General features: G+C 40.8%; 1 protein-coding gene across 14 annotated transcripts in view; it reads left to right on the top strand.

Annotated features, from left to right (window-relative positions):
- svila (supervillin a) overlaps nt 1-27,768 on the top strand; it is a 46,312-nt gene that overhangs the window by 895 nt on the left and 17,649 nt on the right. For 4 of the 14 annotated variants that reach the window (XM_015028670.1, XM_015028669.1, XM_015028673.1 and 1 more), the window contains exons 2-19: nt 5,591-5,654; nt 6,917-7,008; nt 7,668-7,731; nt 7,841-7,983; nt 8,056-8,773; nt 11,080-11,163; nt 12,725-13,582; nt 14,005-14,172; nt 14,781-14,815; nt 16,944-17,008; nt 17,959-18,095; nt 19,050-19,133; nt 19,470-19,758; nt 20,952-21,020; nt 22,318-22,786; nt 24,546-24,708; nt 25,991-26,123; nt 27,628-27,681. In XM_015028670.1, coding sequence (XP_014884156.1) covers nt 5,591-5,654; nt 6,917-7,008; nt 7,668-7,731; nt 7,841-7,983; nt 8,056-8,773; nt 11,080-11,163; nt 12,725-13,582; nt 14,005-14,172; nt 14,781-14,815; nt 16,944-17,008; nt 17,959-18,095; nt 19,050-19,133; nt 19,470-19,758; nt 20,952-21,020; nt 22,318-22,786; nt 24,546-24,708; nt 25,991-26,123; nt 27,628-27,681 — 3,689 coding nt within the window. The remainder of the gene's footprint in view (nt 1-5,590; nt 5,655-6,916; nt 7,009-7,667; nt 7,732-7,840; nt 7,984-8,055; nt 8,774-11,079; nt 11,164-12,724; nt 13,583-14,004; nt 14,173-14,780; nt 14,816-16,943; nt 17,009-17,958; nt 18,096-19,049; nt 19,134-19,469; nt 19,759-20,951; nt 21,021-22,317; nt 22,787-24,545; nt 24,709-25,990; nt 26,124-27,627; nt 27,682-27,768) is intronic. The other 10 variants (XM_015028672.1, XM_015028680.1, XM_015028677.1 and 7 more) reach the window with 8 other exon arrangements.

Below are 27,768 nucleotides of genomic sequence, written 5' to 3'. Positions count from 1 at the left end.
TGTATTGGAACGGACCACATATTGATTCTTATCAATATTCTGTATGCCATATTTTAAATGTCTCTCATTGTTTTTCTGTGAATGAACTATCTTTCAGTAATACGATGGCTTATCACAGCAGCTTTTAAACAACTTGCCTTTCCGTCCCAACTGCTGCATTCATTGGCAGCAGCAAGTGCACATTTTCTAATGAAGAGCTTCACTTTAAAAGCTGTTGGCAGAGTTTACCTAGGAAATCCATTCATTCCAAAAAATCTCTATTTTATATTAGAAATATGATGCTTTCATCTTAATTATAGGTTTCAGAAAAGGTAACAAACTGCTGACCTGAATTCTGATGCACAGAACAGCTTTCTTGCTTTTCTAGCACTTTGTGTTTGTCAGCCTCCTTTGGTCCAAGCAGATGATGTGATTAGGGGCACACTGATAAATCATGATATAAAAATTCAAAGAAAACTTTCAAATATTCTATTAATGTCATGGAAGGTACATCGGTATGTTTCGGTACAACAGAAACTTTGAAGGATTTGTAAAGTTATGCTTGACGATGTACACGTAAGCCATGAAAACATTTTTTAGTAAAATAAAGTAGCTAAATGTGGTTTCCATCAGTGACTGTATGCTCTTCTGAGTCACCAATGACTCTTCATTACTGTCTTATGAATGACATATTTTGTCCCCTCAAGGGTTTTTGCTCCAAAGTGCGTTTCAAAAAGCTGCTGTAATGTGCTAACATCACCTAGGACACACACCTTTGTGGTTTATTCATATAGGAATATCTGATTCAAAATGTATAGCTGCAAATTTTCCATAAACTCTCAAATCTCTTCTGAAGATCTTTCCATTGGGGAGTGTTTGCTAAAGTCTGCGGCTAATGCTAGCTCCTCACATTGATATGACTTGTTAGTTGTAACATAGTTTTTTGAGTTTTGCAGTTGATGATGGTTACTCTTATTGATTGTAAGGTTTTACTTATGCTTTCCACCATACAGCCATCAGAGGCCTTCGCCTCCATTAGTCTGTTTTCATCAGCGTTCTTTTATCGTAAGCATCATTATAAAAGTTGGGAAAACTTATTTTGAAAAGGAATAAATCCCATAATCATTAGATCATATTCACATATTTTAAAAATTCAATTTCTCTCAGTATTTTCCACATTCCAGCAGTCATAAAACGTCTTTCCATCATTTTTTTTAAATGTACAATTAAAAATCAAAATTACTTTCTCAGTTTTGCAAAACAAAGTACACTCACTTTGGTGGTTATTGACTTTTTTACAAAAGAGCTGATGCACTAGATGGAAGACATTTGCTGAATAAGTTCCAACGTAGAAAACGCTTGGCCCTGTGCCTTACCAGAAGCAGGCTAAACATGTCTAATTCCAAAACTCCATCTGGGAGGTTAGAACTCTCCATTTTTCAGAGATGTGTGGTCCATGCTAGTTTGCGACCTTTCTTATTTTGCGTAGCCTTGTTGATTCGCTTCAAACCAGTAGATGATGGAAGCATGTCTAATTTCCGTCGTCTTTACTGCAACATCTTAAAAGTTCGCTCATAATTCCCATGACATTTGGATGGAAACACTGCGACAGACAAACAGGAGTTTGGCCAGCTAATGTTAACGTTTTGGTCAAATGTTACAAATATGACCAAATATCACATAATAGATGCATAAGAGTATCTTTGATGTAATGTAGGCTGAGATTTTTCAGGTGCTATTAAAATGAATCAATGTTCCTCCAGTGCTGCTTGTCGTCTGGAAGGTTCTTTTGTAAAAATTTGGAGTGGCTATATACATTTTTTTTTTCAAACCATGGTACTGTAGATTGTGATTGACAAAATGTTGTTGAAGTAGATCCAGGTTGCTGAGACATGTTTGGTAGCTCTCCTGCATCTCACTGTGTTTATCTACCTCAACAGAGCTGCTCCTCTATCCGGAAACAGTTGAAAACATTCTTTGAGAAGCATTTCCTCTGTCAGTCCCTTGGCCATAACTTTTACTGCGGTGTTATTCATTGACCTGATCAACATAGCATTTAAGGATTTTAGTGTTGAGGATTAATCTGGGTTATATTGACTTGGGAGTCTCTGAGTAGCAGGCGAGGCTTAGTCCTATTTCCCTTAGATGACCCGCTACCTTCTGCATTAAAGCTCAAACTGATGCGAGTGAAAAATGTTGTTTAGTTTGTCACTTGTCAAATCCGTGGAATAATGGATTCTGTCAGCTGCCACTTCTGGTGTGTGTTTGGTTATGTTGGACATCTGACCGAACACTGCTCCGCTCCAGTATCTGAATGCCTCTCATTCCCCCGTTCTCTGTAATATTTTCTGAGTGGGAGCTGAGTGTTCTGCCTGCTCTGTGCTTATCTGGAGGGGAATCCACAGCAGGTGGTCCACAGTTAGAAGCATTAGTGTGATCACTGAGGCTGGCTGAGGGAGATGGGGCTGGGGGGTGGGGTGTCCTCTGGCTTGGTTTGAGGCTTTGAGGTAAAATCATGTCAAAGTAGTCCTCTGTTTTCCATCAAGAGTGAGCCATGTGGCTACGCTAATTTTAAACATTGACACACAGTTGGCTTGTTCATATCTTTGTTAAAGCTAACATTTGATGTCACTGCATTCAATCTTAGATTTTTTTTTTCTTTGCCTCCATGAAAGCTTTTATACTTTGTGTGGATGGTTTATCCAGAACTCTACTCTCCAGTCTGTTAGAGTAGGTGAGCAACTGTAAAGTTTGTGGCTGTTTATAGGACAAGGCTTTGCACTTTGGCATCAACGCCAGTTGACTAATTGGCACGTTTCCGGTTCGGCTCACTGTAATTCTTTGAATAAAATGTAATCCTGTGAACTCGGATTATTGCTCAGAACCTGGTGGTTCTGTGGCTACAACACTCATCAACTTTTAACCATGACAGAAGCATGTGTTATTTCATATTTTAAATTATTGGTGCAGTAAAATCTTGTGGTACAAGCTCTTTGTGATATTTGTTAGTGAAGTCTGTTTTATCACGTGGTTCTGATCCAACCTGGACTGAAACAATTCAACAATTAGAGATTCTTTAGAACTGTCTGTTTTAGTTCAGCTCATAGTTCCCCAACCGATGTACAACTTTCTGTAACTTATTATTTACACATCTGTTAACTTTGTCCTTTTCCATCGTACAAGTTGAGATCACTTGAGGTCATATGAGCTTTCGGAGCATGCAGGTGGGATTGGAGAGCAAAGAGGGTGTGACTTTAAATTCATGGCATTTAATTAATCAATATAAATAAGATACAGTATGTGTTTGAGGTTCTTTATCTGCATTCAGTGGTTGAAATCCAACTAAATTTTTGGTTCCATCCTCCAGTCTGAACCCCTCACCTCAATCTTTTCACCCCCTAAAAAAACCCCCTCAGATCTGTGCCGTTTCCATATGTGGTGCTAAATCAGATGGTTTTAAAAGCACCTGCAGTCTGATCGTGTTGTTATATCCAACTCTCTCTCGCTGCCAAGTGAAATCTACATTCTTCAGGTCGTAAACTGTTCACAAAGGAGTCTGATTGCGCTGACAATTTATTAGTGGTATGAAACGAGAGCTTATGTGTGGATGTAACCTTAATCACTGGTTCTGCAGTTCCTTAGTTCGTCTTACAGTTCATGGCCGTTATGGGAATGTTACTACCTTTACGACGGTGTAGTATTGGTGAGTCAACTTCCTCTGGGATGTTTGAGTTCATTGTGAGGCATAAAGATAAGCTGTAAGTCACAGAGACTTGTGAAACCTGATGGCTGCTGATCTTTAAAGGTGTTTATGTCCCTGCAAATTCAGCCCAAAGTCAGACCAGGCAGCAGAGAAGCTGCTATAAACCAGAGAACTTCATCTGACTCTACACCGGGGGCCCATAAATGACCTTCATCTGATTTACCTGAAGTCGTATGAAGACCCACACTGGTTGTTAAATTCAGTTTTTGTCTTGCTGTTTTTTTGCAATTTTCTGACTTTTTAGGCCTTTAAAACATACTTTAATTACACCTGCCTGTGTACATTACCTTCCCTCCCTGCCAGATTTTTATTGTAAAGAAGAATTTGTTCTTAAGAACTCACCTGGTTAGAGTTTAAATAAAACTGAAAAAAAAAAGTGACCATCGAAAGCTAGCATTTATGAAAATTAGCTGCTTGCTACAACTGCATGTTGCATACTTTGACTTTAACATTCACCAAGCAACACAGACGTTTTGGTGACTATACTTAATGAAGAAACTGGGTGTGTAGGACTTATCCAAGTATTTGAAACAGCCATTGGAATTTTTTCAACCTAATCTTGTCAACAAAGAAACCAAAACAAACAAACAAAAAAAAAGCCAGCTCAGATAACCAGGATTATCATTCAGGATCCACAGGGAGCGAGTTTTGTTTTCTTAAGCAGTATTCCTCCCAGCTGAAACAATACTTGGCTACACCCTAATACATCCTGACACAAGACCCTCTCTAAATTACTCTTCTTATTTTTCCCCAAATGTTGTTTTTGCTTTAGTAAGCTGGGTTTGAAGTACCAACCTGAGTGTCTGTAACAAAGTCTCACTGATCTGGAGAGGAGGGCAAAGGCAGTTCCACTCGAGAAGATATTTTGGGGTTGAGCAACTTTATAACCTTTCCAGCTGCAATGCAATGCAACTTTATATGAGTCACTTTAGTCGGGGAAACGGTCATACGGACCACTTGGGATTGATCAAAGGGAGACAGTTGAAATAAGGGCCTCAAATATTTACAATTCTACAACTTTTTCACCCACAAATATTTTTTGGGAACTCTTATGATAGTCCAACACGTATTATATTCAAAGTGGCAAGTATGAGGTTTTTGTTTTCATTTTCCAACTAAAAACCTCTGACATGGTCGACCACCTGAAGTGACGATCCAGACAGGCAGATCATTGATCAGTCAAAAGGTTCATGGTATCTCTGCCGGAACTTCAAATATCCAAAACGCAGGTGGAAGAATCTGTTGACGGGATGCTCGTTGGGCATTCAGTGACTGGTTTGCAATCGAAAAGTGGTAAAAATAAATTCAGTTAAAAACTTAATCTAATGCTCAAATGCTCTCCATCCAATATGACTGAGCTGTTCTGCAAATATTTCAGTGCAAAACTGGTAAGAGGCATACGCCAAGAAACCTGTAGATGTAATTAGACTAAGGTGTTGACAGAGGAGAGCATTTTTGGGGGATTGGGGAGATGGTGAAAATAATCATTCATTTCCCTCCCAAATGTTGCATAATTTAATAATCCACTTTGGGATCATTTTAAAATCAAATCCTGCAACGTAAAAGTCCAATAAAATGCATTAGAATTTGTAGTTGCACTGTCAGTGTGATGTGTACATACGTCAATGATTTGTGTGCACATGCATGGTGGAAAACTAACGGGACAACTTTTCGTTGGTTAATGAGGCTTGTTTGTCAAGAAGCTACACACTGACTCCTTGGTTCAGGTTAAGATTTCCAGTCGGCGTGTTTCAGCCCATGAAGACCCTCAACTGAAGGATTCTGCTATTCAGAATGGAACTAATAAATGAAACCAGAGTCATGCCTAATCGTTTCATCTGCCCACAGGACTTGGGAGTGAGACCCCCGTTAAAGCCAGTAATCCCAGCGTCCTACAGAAGAGAGCGCAGAGGTAAGAAGAGAGGCAACAAGTTTTATAGAAGTTGAATTTCTTTCGTTTTTTCTTTTTTTTTTTTTTTAAAGACACAATAGTTCTTGTGTAAACCAATAGAAAGCTAAACAGACGTGCCGACAGCTCTCTGGATTTATTTACTTAAGTGTTGCAATATTCTCCTAAACTTAAACAGTCGCTTTGGTAAATTCTAGTTTTGCTGGCGGCCAGCTGTGCATGAGCTTCTTTAGATGAAAGGTTGTAAATATCTTCAAAACATTAAGTTACCGAAATCTTCTCATGTTTTCTCAGTGGTTCCAAATGATTCAGTGACGGTTTAGAGGGCCATCATTAGCTTTGTTTCTATTACAACTGGTTGTAAAACTTGGTTGATGATCCACTGATTTAGGAAAAACAAAAACGCAATTTTGCAATTGCAGTGTTTCTATCAAATAAAAAACGCAGTTAAAATCACACATAAGTTTGTTCATGTGTGAAGTCATTAAAAAAAGTATGTGCCACACCATTGTCGTCCTGTCACTTCCTGTCTTCTATGCCTTTTCCGTCAGTAGTAACATTAGTTTGACATGATTCATGTGTTATGAAAAGTGTTTCCATTGCAGCTTTGCAAAATAAACTAGCTGAAAGACCACCTTAACCCAGCAGCAAAAATGTTCAAAAAATGTTTCTTTTGAAAGTTCCATGTTTCCATTAAGCAAATTTATTTTTGTAATAAACATAATACAGTGTGATATTAATTCATGCAGCCAAGCTTTGTGGAGTGCCTCCTGGAGCTGTATGGAGCCCCTTTGGAGACACCAACCCAATCCTGAACATCGTGAACCATAGCGTAGATATAGGCAGAATTTCAGAATCATGTGTTGAGATTTTTTAATATGAAAGCAAATGCTGGTTCCATATAAAATTATCTAGTATATGCATTGTTCACAACCATTCTTGGTATAATAGATCAAACCACAAGATCTTTTCTTTTTTTCCCCTAATCTCTCTTTGAACACGTCCTGCCAAGCCTGTTATAAAACAAAAATGCTTTATAAAAAATAAAGCATTTTTGTGGTTTTGTCTAATATACTTAAATGACTTAATTTGTGTGTTTAAGTGACAAAAAATGGTTCCTTGTGTCAGTGCGAGGTTGAAGGTTTAATGATCAGGGTGTACAACTAAAATTGACTTGACTCTTCCTGGCCTTCGCAGGCCCACCGACGGGGTGGGAAAAAATGTCTCGCTCCTATTTCAGTAAGAGTTGATATTTTTCTCCTCAGTTTCCCGAAGGAATTTTCCTACGAGGAAAAAGACGATCCGCCCAAAAGCACCAGGGACATAGATGTTGGTCTCCCCGCCAGTCTCCCCAAAGGTAAAGAACGTTGGGTTATTTGATCCTATGAATCTTCACTGGAGGAGGGTAGGGCTGCACATGAAATTGTGTAGCTGAAAACGATGCCATTCACTTTTAAAGTGGAGGCTGTTTCTTAATCGTTTGTGCAAGTGTTGTTGTCTCGGCTGATGAGAAATTTTTTCATCAATCCCGTCAACAACTCAGCCACTTAAGAGTCTTAGTTAAATTTCAATAAGAGTCTTAAACAATAATACGAGATCTCAGTTTTAAAGCACTTACCTTTATATCCAAGTCACATAATATCTAAAACATGTAGACTTCAAGATCTCATGTCACAAGACTTTGTTATATCCAACTACTAAAGGAGCATGTCTTGTATTTTAGCTTTGAAAACAATATCTCATATTAATATTAGGTCAGGGGGGCAATTACATTTTCACATGGGGTCAGATTGGGTTGCTTATAACTTTTTTTTTTTTTTTTTTGTCTCCAAATAGTTGTGATTTAAAACAGTTTTCTTGTATTTACTCAGGTGATCTTTGGTCTTTTGAAACATAATTCTGAGGACAAAGCAAAAACAATTCTCTTTTTTTCACAGCACTGTAAATGTTTCAGTATTCAAAAGCAACTTCATTTAAGATTCTCATTTCCTAAAATGAATGCTCTCTTCTTTTAAGTGTCTGAGTTAAGGAAACGTTTTGAAGGCATTACCACAAGTACAAGTGACTGGGAAATGAACAGGTAAGGTCATAAACCCACCACATCCAGGCTGCAAGAGTCTTTAAAAACGGTATGTTGAGTGACGACGTGTCTTGATGTTGACGGTTCTTTCCTTCCCATTACTATGAAGAAAGGAGCGCATCGCTCGAAGACTGGAGGGCATTGACGGGGAAGTTCATCAGTCCCTGCTGCCCAACTTGGTGGCCAATCGGCTTCTGGAAGAAGACACGCCACGCTACACCAGGGCGTCCGACCTCTGCGAGTCCCATGCTGGTGAGTATTATACAGATGAATTACTAACTATAAGAGTTTTAATGTACTCATTATGTGCTGTTCTGTGTGAAGTGACAGTCCAGCGGTACGGCATGGAAGGCTATGAGAACCCAGACCTGCCTGTGAAGTTTCCCGATCGAGAGTTCAGAGGTCAATTCAGGCCCGACACTCAGTCCTCCATGCACACTGAGCCAGTTCACAGTTCACTACCGACCACTGCTGCCCCAGAGCAGGAGTCCAAAGCTGCACGCATCGCCCGCTATAAGGCAGAGCGCCGCAGGCAACTGGCTGAACGCTACGGCATCTCCTTGGATCAAGATCTCGACCTGGATTATGCGTCACGCTACACTCGCACCCGGAAAGAATCCGACGGCTCAGAGAGGCGCAAAAGAGGAGAACTTTTAAGGGACGAAGGCAGGGATGCCACCCTGAGCGTCTACAGTGGCGTTGTGGTCAGTAGCCCGAAGGCAGGCAGCTATGCAACACCCCAGAGACACCCTGACCCGGTCTACGACGTGGCTCGCACCAGGGTGGACTCGTTCTCCGAGCGGGAGCGACTGATGAACCTGGAGAACCAGCGCCGAGCCGCTCCACCTGAGTCCACCTCTTCGTACATGGATGTAACGTCATCGTTCTCTGCCAGGGTGCCTACTAAAGACCCTGTGGCATCGCTGCCACACAGCTCACCAAAGATGAGCAGGCATTCCTCACTTTCCTCACCCAAACATGCCTCATCTCCCGGTGATATGTTCATCGAGCAGCAGGCACACAGCATCCTCAGCAGGCAGGGGTGAGTACTCTTGATGTTCTTCAGGAAACTCCTTGTACGTTTCAGTAGGATAGGCTTCTTTAGTAGATAACAGCAAGAAATTTCTTCTCCTTTGTCCCTGACTGCACAGGGTTCAGTCAGAGCAATGGTGTAGCATTCTTAACTGGTTTTACTTGCTGTGACTACATGAACCAAATTTGTTTTATGCGTTTCTCATGTCAGGTCTATCTATACTCTACCTATGCCTACATACTGGATGCAATGTATTTACATGTTACGGTTTTATTTCATTTAGAAAACATGTTTTGTTCTTTAGATTCCCAAATGAGCCACTTCTGGCTGAGTTGTTTGTTTCACAAGAGCGATTTCCATGGCTGTTGGGACGATGCCAGCCTCTGGTTTTGCATTCATCTGTTGCTCTGAAAGTTAATCTCTGCTTTTGGAACAGCACAAATGTCAACTTTACTGGCATAAATTCTTAAGTCGTTTAATTATTTCATAGGATGCTAAGTGAGTTGGGGCAAGGTCATTTTTAACAGTGTCAGCCAAATGGTCCGAAATGCTCGAGGGACCAGAATGAACTTTTGCCTTGGATTCTGTTTTTGTTTAGAACTGACTTGCATTCTCAAAGTTTTCATGTCAGCCAGGGAATATCTCCTTAGCACTCAGAGATAATTGTTCTGCTTCCACAAAAATCTTAGAATTCAGCCAGTTTGGACTTACGTGCAGACTTAAGTGTTGAAGGAATTTGTGAGCACCTCTAAATGTTCCTGACGTGTTGTAAGAGCTCCCTGACCCAACCCAAACATTGACCAGCCCATAACCCTGCTATATGCAGCTATGAACAAACCTATGAAGATGCATTGCTCTATTCTTCACACGACCGGGCAGTCGGTGCTCATCCGTCTGCGCTCATGTCCGCTTCACCCTCTCACTCTGTCCTCAGTGTCCCTCTCAGATTTCAAAACTTGGCTGGGAAGCTAGTTCCTATGGAGCAGGGGTGGGTGTTTGTTACAGGCTGGCTCAGCGCGACTCCACGGTCACACCTCTGACCCACAGCTGGGTTTGATCAAAACCAGCCCAGCATAAAGATACAGAAACAAAGAAGAAAACCTCTTCTCTGAGGATCCGTGGGAGTAACGGGTTGGGGGGAGAGACATTTCAGGATATGTTTGATTTGAACCTGAACCTCAAAAGTCCATTTTGACTTTTTGAAAGTAGCTTTTCAGTTTGGACAGAGGCAGGATTATGTAAAATACTGCTTCTCAGTGAAACACTGGTGAAAAACATAAAAAGGGATAGGGCAGGGAAGGAGCGACGTTGTGATGACTTCCTGAAGGCGGCGTTTCAGAAAGAGCAAGAGTTTTTCAGAGACAGAGGCCCAATTTTTAGACGTTAAATTATAAAGTCAAATTTCATTTGATATATGTAGCATTTTTTATTACAGATCAAGGTAAGTTACATGACCATGTTATCAAATGATGCCATGTGGCTGTAAAACACATAATTAAGGGAGTTTTCCCACCCGTTAGTCCGTCAACATTTATTACAATTCCAGTTGCTGTGGTTCTCTTTCACACTGCGCTGTGTCCAACCAACCAAACCCTTTGAGCAACCTGTTCACCCCCATGCCTGTTGGGCTCCACAGCAAAATCCACTGAAGGAAACGACAGAGACCTCTAAAAAAAAACAAACTTTTAGCACAAGTTCCTTCTTCACAAAATATAAACACAAATGGAGTGGTTGTAGGATTTCTCTTTTGCCTTTGGCAAAAGACCACAAGCCCCTGGTGTGACAAAGATATGTATAATGGAAGCTCAGGTTATACACAGACATAAATATGTCTGTACAATAATTCCTCACATGCTATTGATTCTAAACGGGATCGGATATTCATCTGATCTGAATTAGTCTTTCTGGTCTTAGTCCTAAGTTCCTCCAACTGAAGTCCATTTATCTTCAGCTGTGTGTGACGTTATTGTTTGTGACTTCGTTTAATCACAAGAAGGAAAATGATCTTTCTGTCTGTAGAAAATTAGCATTTACGTGAAAAGATTGTGAACATGGTGACCACAGCTCTTTACATAACAGATTGGGGGATTTCATTGTAGTTAAGGTCTCTTCTAAAACCACAGAAACAGTGAACTCTGTAACCAGGCAGAGGTTGTTTTTTTGTTTGTTTTATTCTTCTTCTGGTGACCAGGTTCATTCCTACTGTGGTCAAGCTCAATGTGTGTGTAATGTGGTGGTGTGTAGACCGCTGCAGACTGTTTCCCCACATACCTGGTCACTCACTCGTGTTTCCCACTGGGTTTCCCACGGAGCAGTGCAGGAGCGACCCTTAGCTCTGATTGGTTCCTCCAGACTGATGCCGAGGGTGAAACCCACTCCCTCATCAACTGGCCTTCAAGGTACACACACACAGGCTGGTTGTGTGTCCCCCTCCCCTCATTGAGCTGGGCTAAACCCCAGACCCACCAACCTTCATGAGCAGTTGCTCTTAACCTGCTGGTCTTCCAGGGACCCAGGACCGTCATACCACTCACACAGTGTGGGCTCCATTTAGCTTCACTAAATGGAAGAGAAATTCAGTCACCTGACATCATCATCATCTTCACCATCATAAGCCCATCGGACCATAACTCCATCTTCTTCATGCTTCATTTGCCTGTGTCTGGTTAATATTTACACAAAATATAACCGACTGAAAGATTTTTATTGTTACTTACCCTCTGCTCTTATATGTATTGTACAGTTTGTGTGCATCCTACTGTATACAGTGCCTTGCAGAAGTATTTATATCCACTGGCTCTTTACATTCTAATCACTTTATAACCTCAAGCTTTACTGTATTTTATAGTGAAAGACCAACACAAAGAAATGCATAGCGGTAATTAGGAAGTGGGAGGAAATGACTGCATGGTTTCCCCACCTACTTAAAAAATAAAAATCTATCTTCTTTTCAAAAGTCACTTAATTTGTAGAGGAGACATGTTAGGAATAAAGTTGGCAAAGTTTAACACATTTGAAAGCTTTAAAGTGGTGGTGGCAGCATCATGTGGTGAGGAATTTAAGAAAACCTCTTGGAGGCTTTAAGTTACTGGAGAATTGACCGTTGGTTCGCCTTCCTACAGTAAAGCACTAAACGAACAATCAGAGCTACAATAGAAAGGTTGAAATCTGTCATGTAGAATTCCAGTAAAACTCACCAGTTTGTACTGTGGAAAAAAATGGAAAAGGGCAACAGCTCAGAATACTTTTGCAGGATGCTTTCTTATTCATATATTAAAAATCTTGATTCACATCTATCGTCAGCATTTTCTGACTGCAGTAGATTCTGTATTGTCCACCTTGCTGAGCCTCAACATGGTTTTTAAGTAGGGCCACACAGATTGCAGTTTCCTGGCCAATCACAGATCTTTAAAAAGACCTGCCGATTCTAATATTGGCCAATACAGATTTTACTTAATTTTTTATTTTTTGTCTGAAAAGTCATTGAAAATAGCAGCAAATTTACCCCACAAGTTGGCAGCAGTGAGGTCACGATTAACTCAACTGACCACCTAGTTTGTGGGTCAGTCAGTCAGTCCTCTCTCACAGCAAAGAAAAGTGGACATTGACTGATGCTGAAATCTGCCAAGAGCCAACCTCCCAAAATTAAGAAAATCTGTGCCAATTTATTGGTGTGTCCCTATTTTCAAGCCATTTACCCACTGTGGTTATGCTCTATACAGGATGAAACAAAGCACTTATTAATGACTTTCTAGTATGTTGCTTACTTGCTTTATGAGATGCACAATAATGGAATGGGGATAATAGCAATGTATGTATTGATGAGCCTGACCTGGCAATGCAGGTTTTGGATTTTCAGCCAGGTTGACTTAACAATGTTTTTCCATTCTGAGTTTGTATCTGCTGCCATTTTTCCACCAACGTTTCCCAAATGGTAACTAGCTCTTTGTTTCCCTGAAGAATCAAAGTTAGAGAGAGGCTTGCCAGAGAGGAAGGGCACCAGAGAAATCCAGAGCCGGAAAAGTTCACTGACATCTCTGGATACCACAGACAGCTTCAGCACCGACCCCAGACTTCTGCTCCAAGCCGCTACCACGGAGAGCCAGCAGGCCCCCAGCAGACCTACTTCCAGGCCTATCACGATCCTCAAGGTCATTTTAGCAGATCTAGTCACAAAGGAGGAGAGGAACTTGGTGGTTACCCAAGTTACCTGTCTATGACCTCTGGTCCGACAATTGGAGCCGAGCAGGATCAAGAACAACGGACTGAACCTGATGAGACTGAGGAAGCAGAAGGGGTGAAAACAGAGGGTCTCCTGAGGAGCAGGAAAGCCGTCTTGCCTTCAGAGATCCGTCGTAGGGAGAGAAGTATGGAGGACCCACAGAGAGGAAGAAGTGAGGAGGAAAGGGGGATGTACAGCCTCAGCCAGGCTCGAGATGCTGCTCTAGAGGAGCATCCAAGATCTGGAGTAACAGCCAGAGCAGAGAAACCTGAGCACAGCGCCTCTCTGCACGCAACAGAGTGGAGACCTCGAGGGCAAGAAAATGTCATTTATGTTCACAAAGTACCGACAGCAACCCACATCCATCCCCATGTAATCCAAAGCATCCCCACCTCCAGGACTGCTGTCAACCACTTGGTGTCAGATGTTGGTTCAAGTCAAAGGAGCACTCAGCTGCAAGACTTCAGAGAAGTCCAGGAGTGCGACGGTGTTGGGACCAGAGAGAGTCAACAGGACCGTCGAGTGTCTGTGGCCAAGCTCAGGAACTCGTACATGGAGAGCACCACCACGCCTCCAAGCAGACACAGGAACGAGCTGTAGGTGGAAAAGCTGAATGTTACATCACCGCTGCTTACTGCCTGGCTGCTGCGGAAGCTTCTTAATTAACATCAGCTGGCCAGTAACACTAACAAGCTACTAAAATATGTGTGAAGTTGACATGAAAGCATATTTAGAGCTTGCAGAGTTACTAAACTCTTAAGTCCATACGCTAATCAGCTAACTAAGCTAACACTGGGCTTCATGTGGAACGACTACGTCCTTTATCCCAACTGTGCCTGGTTCTACATCGGCCCAGTGCTTATGTATGCTTTCACTGCTAACTTTTCTGCATGGCATTACTTTTGTGCTGGACTTGAAATGGAGGTGTGTCCAAAGAGACACATTTGTGCCACCATATCGCTTTGCTCTCTATTAGGCTCTTTATTTGTTGACCCCTCTCCCTTTACGCTCCCTTCAGTGACATTGAGGATCCGAGTGAACACAGGGTCTACCAGGCACCCTGGAGAGGTGCTAGGGAAAGGGGGCACCAGCCTCTGCTCTATATCTGTCCTGGGGAGAGTCGAAAGACCTCAGAAAGGTTTAGGACTCAGCCTGTCACTTCTGCTGAACGGCAGGAAACTCATAGGTATTTCTTTACACTGGAGAATGCATGACTCTGAGGGAGGAGACTAAATAAATGTTCATGACTGCATGTTAATCAAATTAAGATCGTTAGAAATGTTGTTTTTAATCCTGATCTGGTGAGTACTTCTGATTTTCTCATTTGCACTGCATCGTCAATTATTTAACGTTTGAATCCATAATGAGATTCTTATCTTTGTTTTGGTTTCCGTCTGACCAATAGGAGTACCTTGATAATCGACCATAAACACTCTCGTTAATTTTGCCCCTCACTCTAACATTAGGAAACAAGGAAGCTTAATGACCAAATGTTCCTCTAATTGGATTTTGGCAGCGGTCTTGACGTGTGACCACAGCTCAGAAGCATGAATTGACCATTGTGAGAAATAAGAGCCAAGGATCACAGAAAAGCACAGACTTCCTTAAGGCTGTCTAATGCTCCTGCTCAGTCTGCTTTGCTGTTGCCTTGTTCTATTCATTTCTTCCCTGCAAACCAGAAGCAACTAACTTTCTTTGCGTCGTCTTTCACAATCAGTCACTACTCTTATTTTGTTGCAACTCAATAAGAAGCTTTTACTGATTTTCTCTTTTTTTGTCTTTACACTTTTGAAGGTCCTGTGTGAGCTCAGACTTTGCCTCCACAGAAGGTAAGTCATGTTTCTGTTTGATTCAAGAGAGATTTCTGAGTAGATCCTAAGTATCAGAACAAGCTAAGTTGATAGATTTTCAGTGTTTTCGAATATGTGCTTTCCAAGGACTTGGTGTATTCATGGGTGAGCTTTCACTCATGAAAAGTTTTCATTTGACTGTAGTTCACACAACAGTCGATGGTTGGCAGATGAAATGGAAAAGGTGGTACGCCACCAACAATCTTCCTATAAGCAATATCTTCTGACAACAGAACATGTTTTGGTAAAAGTAAATCAAATGATGTGCATTTAAGCAACTGAATAAGATGAATTGGTTTCTCTAAAGCTGTGGTCTTGTGTCCTGCTCTGTCTATGGGTTTAGCCTCTTCTTTCACAGACGCTAAACTTGAGCTTATAAAGCTTGAGCTTATAAAGCTTGAGCTTATAAAGTAACGTCTCAAGGACTGACAACTGAATTATCGATTTGCATCTCACCACCTACTATGGTCTCCATTAATTGTTTTTGCTTGGATGAGGTGGTTTTTTTTTTTGTTTTTTTTCAGCTGTATCAAAATTTCACAAAACTTTTTATCGCATCACACGAGTAATGTGATCAACAGAAAGTTACTACTAGCGGAAAAGATGAAGACAATGACAAAGTAGTGGGATGATGTGATTTTGATCGCATTTCTTATTTAATGGAAACACTGCAGTTACAACATTGTGGGGTTTTTTGTAATTCGCGGAATATTGACAAAGTTTTGCGTACATTTGTAATGGAAATGCAGCCAGTGACAAGAGGGACGGTGCAGACTGGAGTTGAGGTTTTTCAGTGTTTCCAGCAAGATGCTGCACATCTTCTAAAAGTCTGTTAAGTGGCGTTTCTTCTGCTATTATTTCACATATTTTAAGGCAGTTAGGGCTATTTTAGTTTGCACATAGATTTTCATTTCATAAAAGGAAGGGAAACGCTTTAGAGTCGGGTTTCAGAGTCATTAACGGTGCTCACAGTAGCATAACACAGCAGCTACTCTGAGGGCAAAAGCAACTCATCTGGTTCTCATAAACACACTTTCAGCCAGGACACTTTTGTACGGACAAGAATTATGTGCAGCTGAGTCAATCAAAGGAAATAGTTGTTTGGTGATGTCATGTGTCTTGCACAACTTGTGTGTGTGTGTGTGTGTGTGCGTGCAGTAATGACACACACACCTGCAGATCTCGAGTCTTTTCTCCCCAGGCCTTAATGTTTAATGGTTTATCTTTGCTGCCAGCTATAAAATGACATCTTTTTCTGGAGACCTATACCTGGAATAAATGTAAAGATTATCCTATAGTAACACTAGTTTGATTATATTTTGCACGTTCCATGTGACAAGGTTCAGGTCTGAACTTTAGGAGCTTCATAAATCGTCATACACACGAGAGAAATAGTTAAAGCTGAAATCTGCTAGGCTTTATCCAACTCATGGAATTAATAAACAAACTTTTCCTGCCCCATGATTTTTACCTTGGATAATTGATCCCAGCACAGTGTTTTTTTTTGGGGGGGGGGTTTTCTCGGCATCTGGGCTGAACAAACATGAAGATAAGTGTCCTGAAAGTGTTTGAACTGCAGCTCAGGCATCTGATTTTTCATGCTGCTTTCATCAACAGTTGTTTTTCTGAAACAAAAACAAAGAACTTTATGATTTTTAAAGAAAACGTGTCGGTGATTTGAAAACTGTAACTCGGATCTCAAATGAAGAGCAACAGCAAATTCAGCCTCACTATTCAATATGCTGTAGGTGGCATATGAAAGTGATATTTTCACCTGCTTCCATGCACCACCATGTTTTAAGCACTACTTATATTGGTATTGATTTACAGTGCTCTCTTGTACAAAGGCCAAACACTGCATGCACCATTGCTTTCTCATTGCTTTAACATGCCTGAATGAATCTACTCAGAACATTCATGTGACCAATGTCAAAGGACTCGTAAAGTTCTTAACATTTTTATAGCTCATCACCGAAGAGGGATATCAGGAAGTATTTTAGAGGCAACAAATCTAGTTTTGCTGAACCAAATGATTAGTTTTATATTTTCTATCCAGTAAAGACAGATTTTCCAACCTTTATTCTTTGTGCTTCACTGTTTTGTGTAGCTGATGAAGAAAAGCTGGACGATCGAGCCAAACTGAGCGTGGCAGCGAAGCGCTCTCTCTTCAGGGTGAGTTGCAGCTCCTTCCTTAGTGCCCTTTGGCCTGCTGGTTACTTTAAATTACATCCTGGTTTCAAATGCAGGACTCCCAGACATGTGCTATTAATAAAAGACACAAATATCAGCTCCATCTGATGTTGGATCTTGACTGTTTCCATGTATGGGATGGATTGAGACATAGTAGTGCATAAATAAGTGGAAAAACAAGTATGCATTTATTTTTACTCTTAATTTAAAAGTACGGTTTGGTTGGTTTGCATACTCTTTCCAGTTTTTATGGATTAAGCAGTTCTCTGTTACATGTCCAAAGTTGTGGACATTGTTTTAGATCCTTACCTTGGTTTAAACTACGGATGCACCAATCTACCTCTTTTTTTTTTTGTTTGTTTGTTTTTGTTTTTTTTGTTTAACTTCCAATGCAGATATGAGTTTTGGTATTGATCTATACCAATATGATACAGAAAATTCTAAACGTACTGTAAGATTAAAAAATATAGCATGTTGCTCAGAGCATAGAATGAGACTGAATAGATCCACTTTTATGGATCGGGCACATTGTCACCAATACCCGATCTCAATTTTTTTTTCAATATTGGGATAATACAAATATTACTATTGGAACAGTGTGTCACCAGGCTAAATATAACTAATTTGGGCCCCATATTAGTCATATGTTTAAGTAAAATAAATGAAAACTGAGTTTTCTGCCACTTCACATTATAGATTCTACTTTGTGTTGATCTGTCTCATAACATCCAAATAAAACGCATTAAAGTTGTTGGTGGTTATGGGTCAATGTGCTAGCTAATTAAATAATAAGTTCTTACTCTGATTTCTACTCTTGCTGATAGAATAGATTTCTTCCCTCCACAACATTGTCTTCAACATTTGAGATGATCCTACACAGCTTATTGTATTTATTTATGATGATCTCGTTTTTTGTTTTTTTTCTTTTCCAGGAACTGGAGAAGAGCATTGATGGAGGAATTCCCAAACCGCGCTCCAGGAATGCAGCAGTGGACAGAAGACTGAGGCGGACACAGGACCGATCGAGGACTCAGCCGGTCACCACAGAGGAAGTCGTCATAGCTGCTACGTGAGTTCTGAGTCTGATGCTGAAACGCCTCACACAGAACGAATCCCGTTAAACTAAATCCAGCCGATCAAAAGCTGGAACAACATGAGTCCATCAACATCAGTCTGAGGACAAACAGCCATGCTGTCAGACTGCAGGTTGGCTCTATGCTATTAATAAATCATGTTTGAGTTCAACTAAAACCAACTTAATGTAACAGTTTGTCATTCAAGCTAATTAACATCCATGTTGAAGATTTCATTTTCTTTTGACTCTCATTATTTTCAGATGACATTTTTTAGTATTCACACCCGTTGGCCCTTTTCCCCTTTATAAGCACAAACTAATATGATTTATTGACATTTTTTGTGATAGGCCAACACAGTCGTTCCTAAACGTGACGTGAAAGGAAAATACCTCAGTGTTCATCTTTTGGGTTACGTCTCTACAAGCTTTCCACATCTAGACACTAAAATATCTGCAAAATATCCAAAGTTCAGTCAGATTTGAAACAGAAGATCTATGAAAACTAATTCTGGGTTCTTCCCAGATTCTCTAAACAACTTGGATCTGGACTTTGACTAGACCATTTCAACACATGATTATGTTTTAATCTTAATCAGTCGTGTCCAAATTATAGCTGAAAATACAGATGGGCCACATTTTCTTGTTTTTAATTAAAAAAGCAGAAATATTCATCAGCAAGAGAGTAAGATGCACACAATACCTTTAATTTAACTTTAACTATGTACTAATCTGTGTTGGCTTTCCCATGAAATTCCAAAGAAATGTATTAAAATTTGTGTTTTATAATGTGAAAAAATGTAGAATGTTGAACTTTTTCACACTTAGAAGTCACTGTAGTTCAATCATATTTAAATAATACTTGCGTCATCTTTGTATTTTCTCTACCGTGTGTGTGTGTGTGTGTGTGTGTGTGTGTGTGTGTGTGTGTGTGTGTTGCCCCTGACCTAGTGCCCCCTCTCAGACTGACCCGTCTTCTCTAGTGTGTGCTGATAGCTACACCCTAGTTGGCAGCAATGCCCTCCCCTCTTACAGGTACACAAACATGCGTGTGTGTGTGTGTGTGTGTGCACGAGCATGAGAGCCTGAGTCATCCTTAAATGTCTCTGACTGTGACTGGCTCACCACATCATAACAACCTTCTCACATCTGGATGGCTCCATGCAGAATGCTCTCTATATTTAAGCTTTGATGCTCTCCTGTGTTATGAGGGGAAATTGCATGATTACGTTATAAATTGTACTTTGTCTGGCGTATAAAACTCACTATGCTTGTGCAACAAACATGTCAACCTGATTTGCGTTTGAACAGACCTGTAACATAATGCAGCATGCTGCTTACCTGCTCATCTTCACATTGTCCTCCCCTCAGCCTGCAGGCATCCCTACAGCAGAGCTCCGCAGCCCGGCACCAAGCGCCGGCCTCTCATGAGGCCCAGGGCTCAAAGCAGGCGCCTGCGATGGAAGGAAGAGTCGAGACGGCGGGTCGACACCCCGAGGAGCCGGACGTCTGCACCCTCAGCCTGGCGGAGAAGATGGCGCTGTTCAACCGACTCGCTCAGCCGGTGAGCAGAGTCACCCGAACCCGAGGAGACAGCCGCCAGCGCCGAGCCAACGCTCGCTACCAGACGCAGCCCATCACCGTGGGAGATATGGAGCAGGTGGGGAGGTCTCTCTAGTCACTCTGTTTGACTTTATACACCAAAATCTAGGTGTATCATTTGAGTTAAAAAATGTTTAAAGTTGACACAAAATTTTTAAATATGTATTTGTGTTATTGGAAGACATTATTTACAGTTGCCAAGAGGTCTTAAAAGAGGCAAACCTAAAAAACTTACTTTTAGCATTAATTTGTGCAATCATGGAAAGGATGTCTGTTTCAGACATTTCCTTTGTTTTGTCTGCTCTTTAAACTTTGGGTGAGATTTTCAAAGTACCTTCAAAAGTGAGGATTTCTAACTGCTTTAGGATTTACAGATTTTGAAATTGCATTACATATGAAGAAGCGTAGGGCTGCAGGCCACTTCTGGCGGCTGATATACAGCCGCTAACTGAGCCAAAGTTTTATGAGGTGCAGGAGCAGCCTAGGAGATTTAAATTTCAGACGTGTTGCTCTGAGTGTGTGACAGCAGTTGCTGTAAAACAAGGTTTTACTATTTCAAAGCAATGATTTACAGAATTGACATTTAAACCTGTTAGCATCTTATGTTAGCTCTTAGCATGGTTAGCATTGTAAAACTGCCTAATCTTGGTGTATTCTCTGGAGACTTGATGCTAAGAACAGTCAACTTTTAAATCAGTGATCTGCTGACCATTTTTAGCTCTGGCACTGCCGATACACATTTGACTAGAGTCAAATCTGTATTTGACTCTACTCAAATACAGAAAAATGGATTCATTCAAAATACTTTTTTACCTACTTTCTGGAAAAATAATAATACAAGGTACTTTGATCACTTTGGACAATTCAAATTTCCTTTAAGACAAATCTTGGGAAACTCTTCTTATTTTTAGGCCATGTTTTATTGGCTTATTCAATTTAATTACTAGGATTGAGAATTTGATTACATTTTTCTAATTGTTTTCTTGTTTTATCATAACAGTTCTCTTGTCAATGAGATCTTTGAAGTTTGATCTCACTGGGACAGCCTGCATAAACAAAAGTCAAATAAATAAATGTGGAGTAAGATGCAGATTTTTCTCAAAACAAGCAGATTACAAATTAGTCAAATGTTGTACAATTAGCAAGAGAAGGCAAAAAGATGCAAAAAAAAAAAACCCTGTCTGTGCATCACTTTTGATCAATATTGAGTTTAAAAAGCGGTGTTGTAGCATGTGGCTGTTTCTGCTATAGGAGCTCTCAGATTCAGACATCATAGACGATGAACCGGAGCTGTGCGACAGCCCAGTTGATCAACTCCAAGTAAGATTCCCCTGAACAGTCGCTGCGATTGCATCAGAGGACGACACGTTCTCTAGTCAGAAATGACCTGCGTTGCACCGTTTCGCCCATCCGCGTTGCTGTGATTGCATCGGGAATGTGTGCCGCATGGCCCCGCTCCTCATAAAATACCCACTCGGTGCTCATTTTTGCCTGTAATACGGTAAAGCATTGTTGGTATCTGCATGGATGTTCCTGCCAAATGTAGCTTATCACCAGGAAGGGAGTTAAAAGGAACCTTTGTGGTGAAGAGAGGATCGAGAAAAGTTTACCTGGAAGCAACTTCAGGGAGAAGAAGGAGATGAATTAGAAAAAATATACGGATTTCTCACCGTTATGGTTTCTTGGTTCTGTTTTTTCTCTTTCTGCAGGTTTTGACGCAGACTTCTAGAGTTTTAACTTGTGTTCTCTCCTCTACTCCTATCCTCCTTTCATTTTAAATATTTTCCCCAACCTTTCGTCTTTATTTTTTGTCTGTTACATTTCAAATGAATCCAAAGAAATGTCTAATAAAGGTTTGTATAAGGAAACCCAAAAGGTTTGACCCCAGTTATGGTTTAAGACGGTTAACTGATACCGACCACATGTATTTTAACTTTTGAATTCAAGGAATGTTGAAAAAAAAATCTAAAAAATGTCCTCTCCAAAATGGAAATTATTTTTGGTAATTCTAGTGAAGCTGAGTAAAATGACAGTTTGGTCTAATTTAACTTAAGTGAGGAAAAAACAAAATTCAGTGTATGTAAATATCTGGTCTCAACTGTATATATAAAATAATGGACATTGGAAATGTCCCATACAGTTCTAATGTCATGGACAGAGATGAAAAAGGGAGAAAGATGGAGAAAAGGTTTAAAGAAAAAGGGAGTAGAGGAGAGAACACAAGTCAACACCTTTGACATCCGAGTCTAAACCCGGAGAAAAAGAAAAAAAAAAAAAAAAAAAACATTTCTGTTGGTCTCTGGATGTTTGCCTTTGTCTCGTACTGGCTGTTGGGTTTGTGGTATAATTTTTGAATGCATTAGTGAAGTGTGGTGTTGCGCTGAAGCTAAATGCATTGTGTGGAGGGAGATGGCTCGTGATGTGCAGGACAGGCTGCCCTTTGATGCTCAGCTCAGGAAGTGCAGTGAGTCAGTCCGGCTGTGATTAGTCAGCGCGATTCTCCTCGGCCGCCTGAGTGTGCCTTTTGCTGAAGCTCTCTTTTCAGCTATTTTAGCAAAACTGACCCACATCTTGGTGTGCTTTCTTTCATCTCTTTCCACTCCACCTGCTTTGACAGCTTCAGAACGGCGCAGCAGCTCTGTACGGAGCCGCTTCGTCCTCCTGCGCACCCAGACCCGGAGCCACCGTCTCCTCGGACCACGCTGGAGACATCCACATAGCGAGCGCCGCCGTCTGTGCCGAGCCCAACACAACCGCGAGGTTGTCGGACGCCTCGGACCTCCGCATGGACATGGAGAGACTCACTGACCGGGGGAACGACATGACGGACCTGAAGGTGGGGAAGAGGAGGCTGCCCTCTCCTGAGACGGCGGTCAGGCAGGCAGCTCTGCCCCAGCCGCACACTGGGAGGGAGAGATGGTGGGAGGAAGAAGAACAGGAGGAGGAGGAGGAGGAGCAGTGCTGGCGTCCCAGAGGCGGGGACAGCTCAGAGATTCACAAGTTCCAGGACAGAGAAGAGCAGAGGCGACATCCAAGAGAGGAAGGACGACACGCAGACAGCCACAGGATCAGAGCCGTCAGTGGAGGTGAGAACAGCTCACACTTTGGTTTCTCCTCATGCTTACTGTGACATGCCCTCTGACTTTTATAAAGTTTAAAGTTGGACTAAGAAAACTATAGGATGGATCCCCGAGCTGAACCGTTACGTTCTGCAAGAAATTTTATAAACTAGTTACTTTTTACAGAGGACAAACAAAAGGTTTTGCTAAGAATTGGCCTTGGAATTGTACTGATTTGAAACAGTCCGTGAAACTTAAACTTGGCTGCAGAAAGGTTGTGAATGTAGGGGGAAAATATACCTGTTGAATGGATGAAAATACTGTTATTTTTTAAGAAAGTAAGTATGCAACATTTGTAAGAAGTTAGCAGTTTTCCAGAAAATCATTCAAATATCAGCCAAATTATGATTCCAACAGGCTGTTCTAGGATGTTTAACCCCTTAACTCCCACCCTCAAAATGCTTACATACAAGTCAACTCCTCCATGAGGAGACTGGTGTCCCAATGACACCGGGGTTTTAAACACCATTCTGAGTTGGTGTTAGCTTGGTTGTCTTTTCTTTTCTTTTTTTTGTGTGTGTATTTGTTTTATGTTCTCTAAGACTGCAAAAACATATTTTTTTAAGTGGACATAAGACCACTGACCATAAGACCAGACATTCTGAGTTAAAGGCTGAGAGCCAATCAAATTTTAACATTAAAATTTAACTGCATTTACACAAAAAGACACAACATAGTACTATCAACCTTTTTACCAAAATTGGTTTTGTTGCTTGTTTTAATCATCCTACTTGTTCAGTTTTTATTTTTGTAAGTTCAGAAACCTCAAAATGTAGTTTGAGAATGTTTTCATTTTTTTTTTTAACAGCTACAGAAAATGCTCGTATTCAACACAGTTCTTTCTGTTGTAATTGAAATGGCGTGTTAAAATGTTCATACCCAGCTCTATTCATCATTCTGATGTAGCTTCTTTGTGCAGTTATTTTTAAGGTGCCATTTACATAAACATGGATGTTCTCCTAAATGAAGATTTTCTACATTTGGCACCTCCAGATCACATTTAAACACCACATGGATGTTTGTTACTCCACAAAAACAAAATGGTGATTTTTGAACATTTGTGGTGTATAATAAGTTTTGACTGGATATTGGTTCAGTGTTGGGAACCAAAGCTTACGATGCATCAGGCTCGACTCTGTTTCCCTTAAACTTCAAAGTAACTGAGAAGGAAGAAACCTTCTGGTGGAGCTAAGGCACTACAGCGTTATTGACCTGAATCTTAGAGCATGGAATCCCAGATTTATATAAAATAAATCTCAAATAGTGTAGCTGTGGCCCGTTCTAACACTGGTTTACGTTTTACTCAGCAGTCAGCCATGTCGTTTCCCAGTCACACTTCCAGAATGTTTGGGGGGAAAAAAACAACTTTACATTCAGACTGTGGTTTCCAGGCTTCCTTCACGTCAAAGCAGTCATCACTTTAAGTCAAACACTTCAGGGTATTGATGCAGCCAGTCAGGTTACAAAAACAGAAGGTAGTGAAGCAGCCTGTCTGTTAGAGCTGCTCAGGTTGTACTTAGAGGGGAAAATCTCAGGGTTTCTACATCGTGGGACGTTTGATTACAGCTGTGGCAGAGACAAACAGTGTCTCTGCTTCTTCAAACGCTGCTTTTTTTATGTTAGCCGTTTGTCATGGTGTGATTTTTAACATTGCTGTGCTTTCAATTTATTGATCCTGCTTCCTCTGTGTGTGTTTGTGTGTGTCCTTGTGCGTCTGCTGTCACAGAGCTCCCAGACTCCAGCGCAGTAACATCCAGAGACGCATTCGGATCGGCCATAGCCGAGCCTCAGGGCCCAGCAGGGTGCCAGTCTGTCGGCCCGGTCCAGCTTGATCAGGAGGAAGAGATGACCGACGTGACGATTGGCCGACACATGTCCATCAGAGAGAGGTAAGAGCAGCATGGAGGTCAGAGTGGAGAAACCGCTTTTATTCTGTCACTTGTGGGTCAAAATGTTACTTTTTGTTAGTTTCTCATATTAAGGATATGTTTTTGCTTTCCATGCAATTATTAACTTGAACACAGGAGCGGCACATGTTTATGTAAGTCTAGTTATGTCACATTGAGGCTCGGCCTGCTGGTTAGAGGATGGGCAAAGATAAACCGTCAAGCTCTAAATTGATTGGTGACATAACAGAACAACATGTTAACATCTGTGTGTTGTCTGCCTGTTATTACACATTTCACCCACTCTGACCACTTCAGGACCTGCTTGGCTCACCCACACTTCCAAAGCAGTGGGTTAGTGATGACAGAGTCAGGGCTGCTCACTTCCTGTTGTGGGCATTGATTTGGACGTCTGGGGACAGAACAGGATGTGTCCTCTGTCTGGAACAGAGCGCTTGTTGTGGGGGGCATGCTGCCCTCTGTGCTCCAAGTTAAAACTCCTCCTATTTCAATTAAGTCCATAAAAATGCAACTTCTGTCATTCACTTTTTTTTTTTTTTTTTTTTTACACAAATTAATTATGCAGTGTCCTCCTGGTACAGATATTTAGGTTTGTTTGCGATGTGCTTGGCATTGGTCAGTATATTGTCCTTACAGTATGATGACCTTAGAAGACATCACCATGGTTTCACGGTATTTGCACAAAAAGTTAACATACAGAATATAACATGCAATGAACATATCACCTTGAAAAGCAGATTAAAAACGGTAAATATCTTTTTTTTATTAAACTCATGTCTGTTTAATAATTTAGCAGAATAAAATTAGTTTTGAATTGAAAATTATGTTTTTGTTATATGGTTTTTGATTAAGTGTTAATTTAATTGCAAATATTGCATTAACTTTACTAGAATTTTTCACCAGGAGTCACTATGCTAAAGTCAGTAGTTCAGTTTCCAATGTTAAAGTTGAATTAAACGTTTTGAAAATTATGTTTTCAAATTGTAAACATAATAAATATAATAATCCTAAACATCCTAAATTTAACTGATTGAAATGAGCAGAAACTGTATTTGTCTCCAATTAATAATCGGTGTAAAAATGAGCCAAGAGCTGTTTTCAAAGCTCATCAGGCTGCAGTGAGCTAAAGTGGCAGATTTTAAATAAAAGTGGATCTTTTTACTCCAACTAACATACTGCAGTATATAGTGTGTGTGGGGGGTGTTAATTCAGATCAACAGTGCCTCTCGTTCCTTCACCCTGTGCCTCTCCCTCGGCCCCTCAGAGTCGCCTTGTTAAAGAAGAGCGGCGAGAAAGACTGGAGGAACAGGATCAATAAGAAGCAGGATGTGACGACGGTTGCCGAGGACGAGCAGCAAGCTCAGCTCTGGGAGGCGGAGCAGAGCTTCGGGAAGAAGGTAACCGCCTCACTGCTGAGTTAGCGCTTCAGAGGGCCACACTGAGGCATCATATGGGTCATCTGGTTTAATGCTGGAGAAACTGTGTTCTGTTGATGCACTGTTACTGCAGCAGTGACATTTACAGTTTGTGTACGCCACACCAACTGGTCATTAACAAAGATTTAAAGAGATTCTTGAGCGTTTGTTGCCGACGTGTTGAGAATTTTACAAAGAAATATCACTGGCCATTAAATAACGGGTCGTGGAAATTAAACTGGCATTGTCATGTGGTAATAATGTGAATATCTCTAAACAGAGAGGTTGTGTATTGTCCATGTCTGTCTTTCCTCTTCTCTCTTATACAGCTGGTAGATGTTTTGTTGTATCAAAATCTGATCACCGATTTCCATTCAGGAGAATAAATGATCTAGTATCTAGAGGATTTTATGATAGGTTGTCATTCGATAAGTATGGAAGCCTATTGGTGTCAAAACTGAAATGAAAACAAATTGAATATGAAGTTCTCATTTGAGCATGAACAATTCCTTAAACTTTCTAACGGCACTTGCTGAAATTGAACTTTTTTTAAATAATAAATTTGGCAAATGTAAAGTATTACTGGTGTGTAATTCTCAGCCCAGAACTGCCAAGTGCCAAATTGGAGCCAAATTTTGAAAGGAAAGTAAATCCTCTTCCTAGGTTTGACCAGCATAGTAAACATGTAAAGCTACCAGTAAAAAGTATGCTTAAAGCCTCAAATGTTACTGTGAAATTTATTGGACTACCTGTTGTGTGATGCTGATGTCCAACTGTCCTGACAAATGTAGCGTTTGTATTCTCTCTTGCCTAACTTTCTCTCTTCTGCCCTCTGAGCTGCATGTTGCCTGTAATCTGTCACTGTCTCGCTCTTGTCTGCATGTCTTTCACCTTTTAAAAAAATAAAAGCAGATTTCTGTCCCTGCATGCTTCCTGTTTTTCTGTTTCTCCACCACTGGCGTGTTTTTAAAGGGAGGTTTTAGGATGGGCGCAGCACATGTACCTCTCTGTTTAGACATATTCTCTGTGGCTTCTTTGGAGCAACTGCTGTTGTTTCCAGCTGCTTATCAGAGCTTAGCCAGTTCCACCCGGCACAGGCTGAATTTTTTATTTTGTTTTTTTTTATAGCTTATTTAAGGTCAGGTTTTGATTTCTGTGTGTGTGTGATGTCAGACACTCTGGGGAAAACATTTCTCAAATTTAACAAATGGCCTAATTTTTAAATTAGGGACAGATGAGTGAATAGTTGGAGGTTAAAGGAAGGCCAACAGGAAGTACAGTCGGTCTTGTTTTCTATCCTCCTATTTATCCAGACCAATGGATGTTCTTGATGTTTCCTGTGTTAGAACAAAGAACAAAAATAGAGATGAGATTGACAAAAAATGAGCAGTCGAACAAGACTTAGGGATTTTGATCTACTTATGAAGTGCATGACACGACATGAGCTTTCAGAAAATGTCCCTTTTCTTCGGTTGCCTGTCTGTAGGATGATGATTCTCTGATGATGACTGAGGACGTTTCTGTGTCCAGTCTGTTTCTGGTAAGGCCAGTGGGTAAGAACTTTGTGGCCAAAACACTCTAGGGTGAGGTTCATCAGCTCTGTTCTCATCAGAACAGTGATTAAAAT

This window comes from Poecilia latipinna, unplaced genomic scaffold (genome assembly GCF_001443285.1).
Source record: "Poecilia latipinna isolate Pla-1442-1.1 unplaced genomic scaffold, P_latipinna-1.0 Scaffold132, whole genome shotgun sequence".
In the NCBI taxonomy this organism is placed as follows: Eukaryota; Metazoa; Chordata; class Actinopteri; order Cyprinodontiformes; family Poeciliidae; genus Poecilia; species Poecilia latipinna.
Note: the sequence above shows the minus strand (reverse complement) of the source record. Positions and strands in the feature narration are given on the sequence as shown.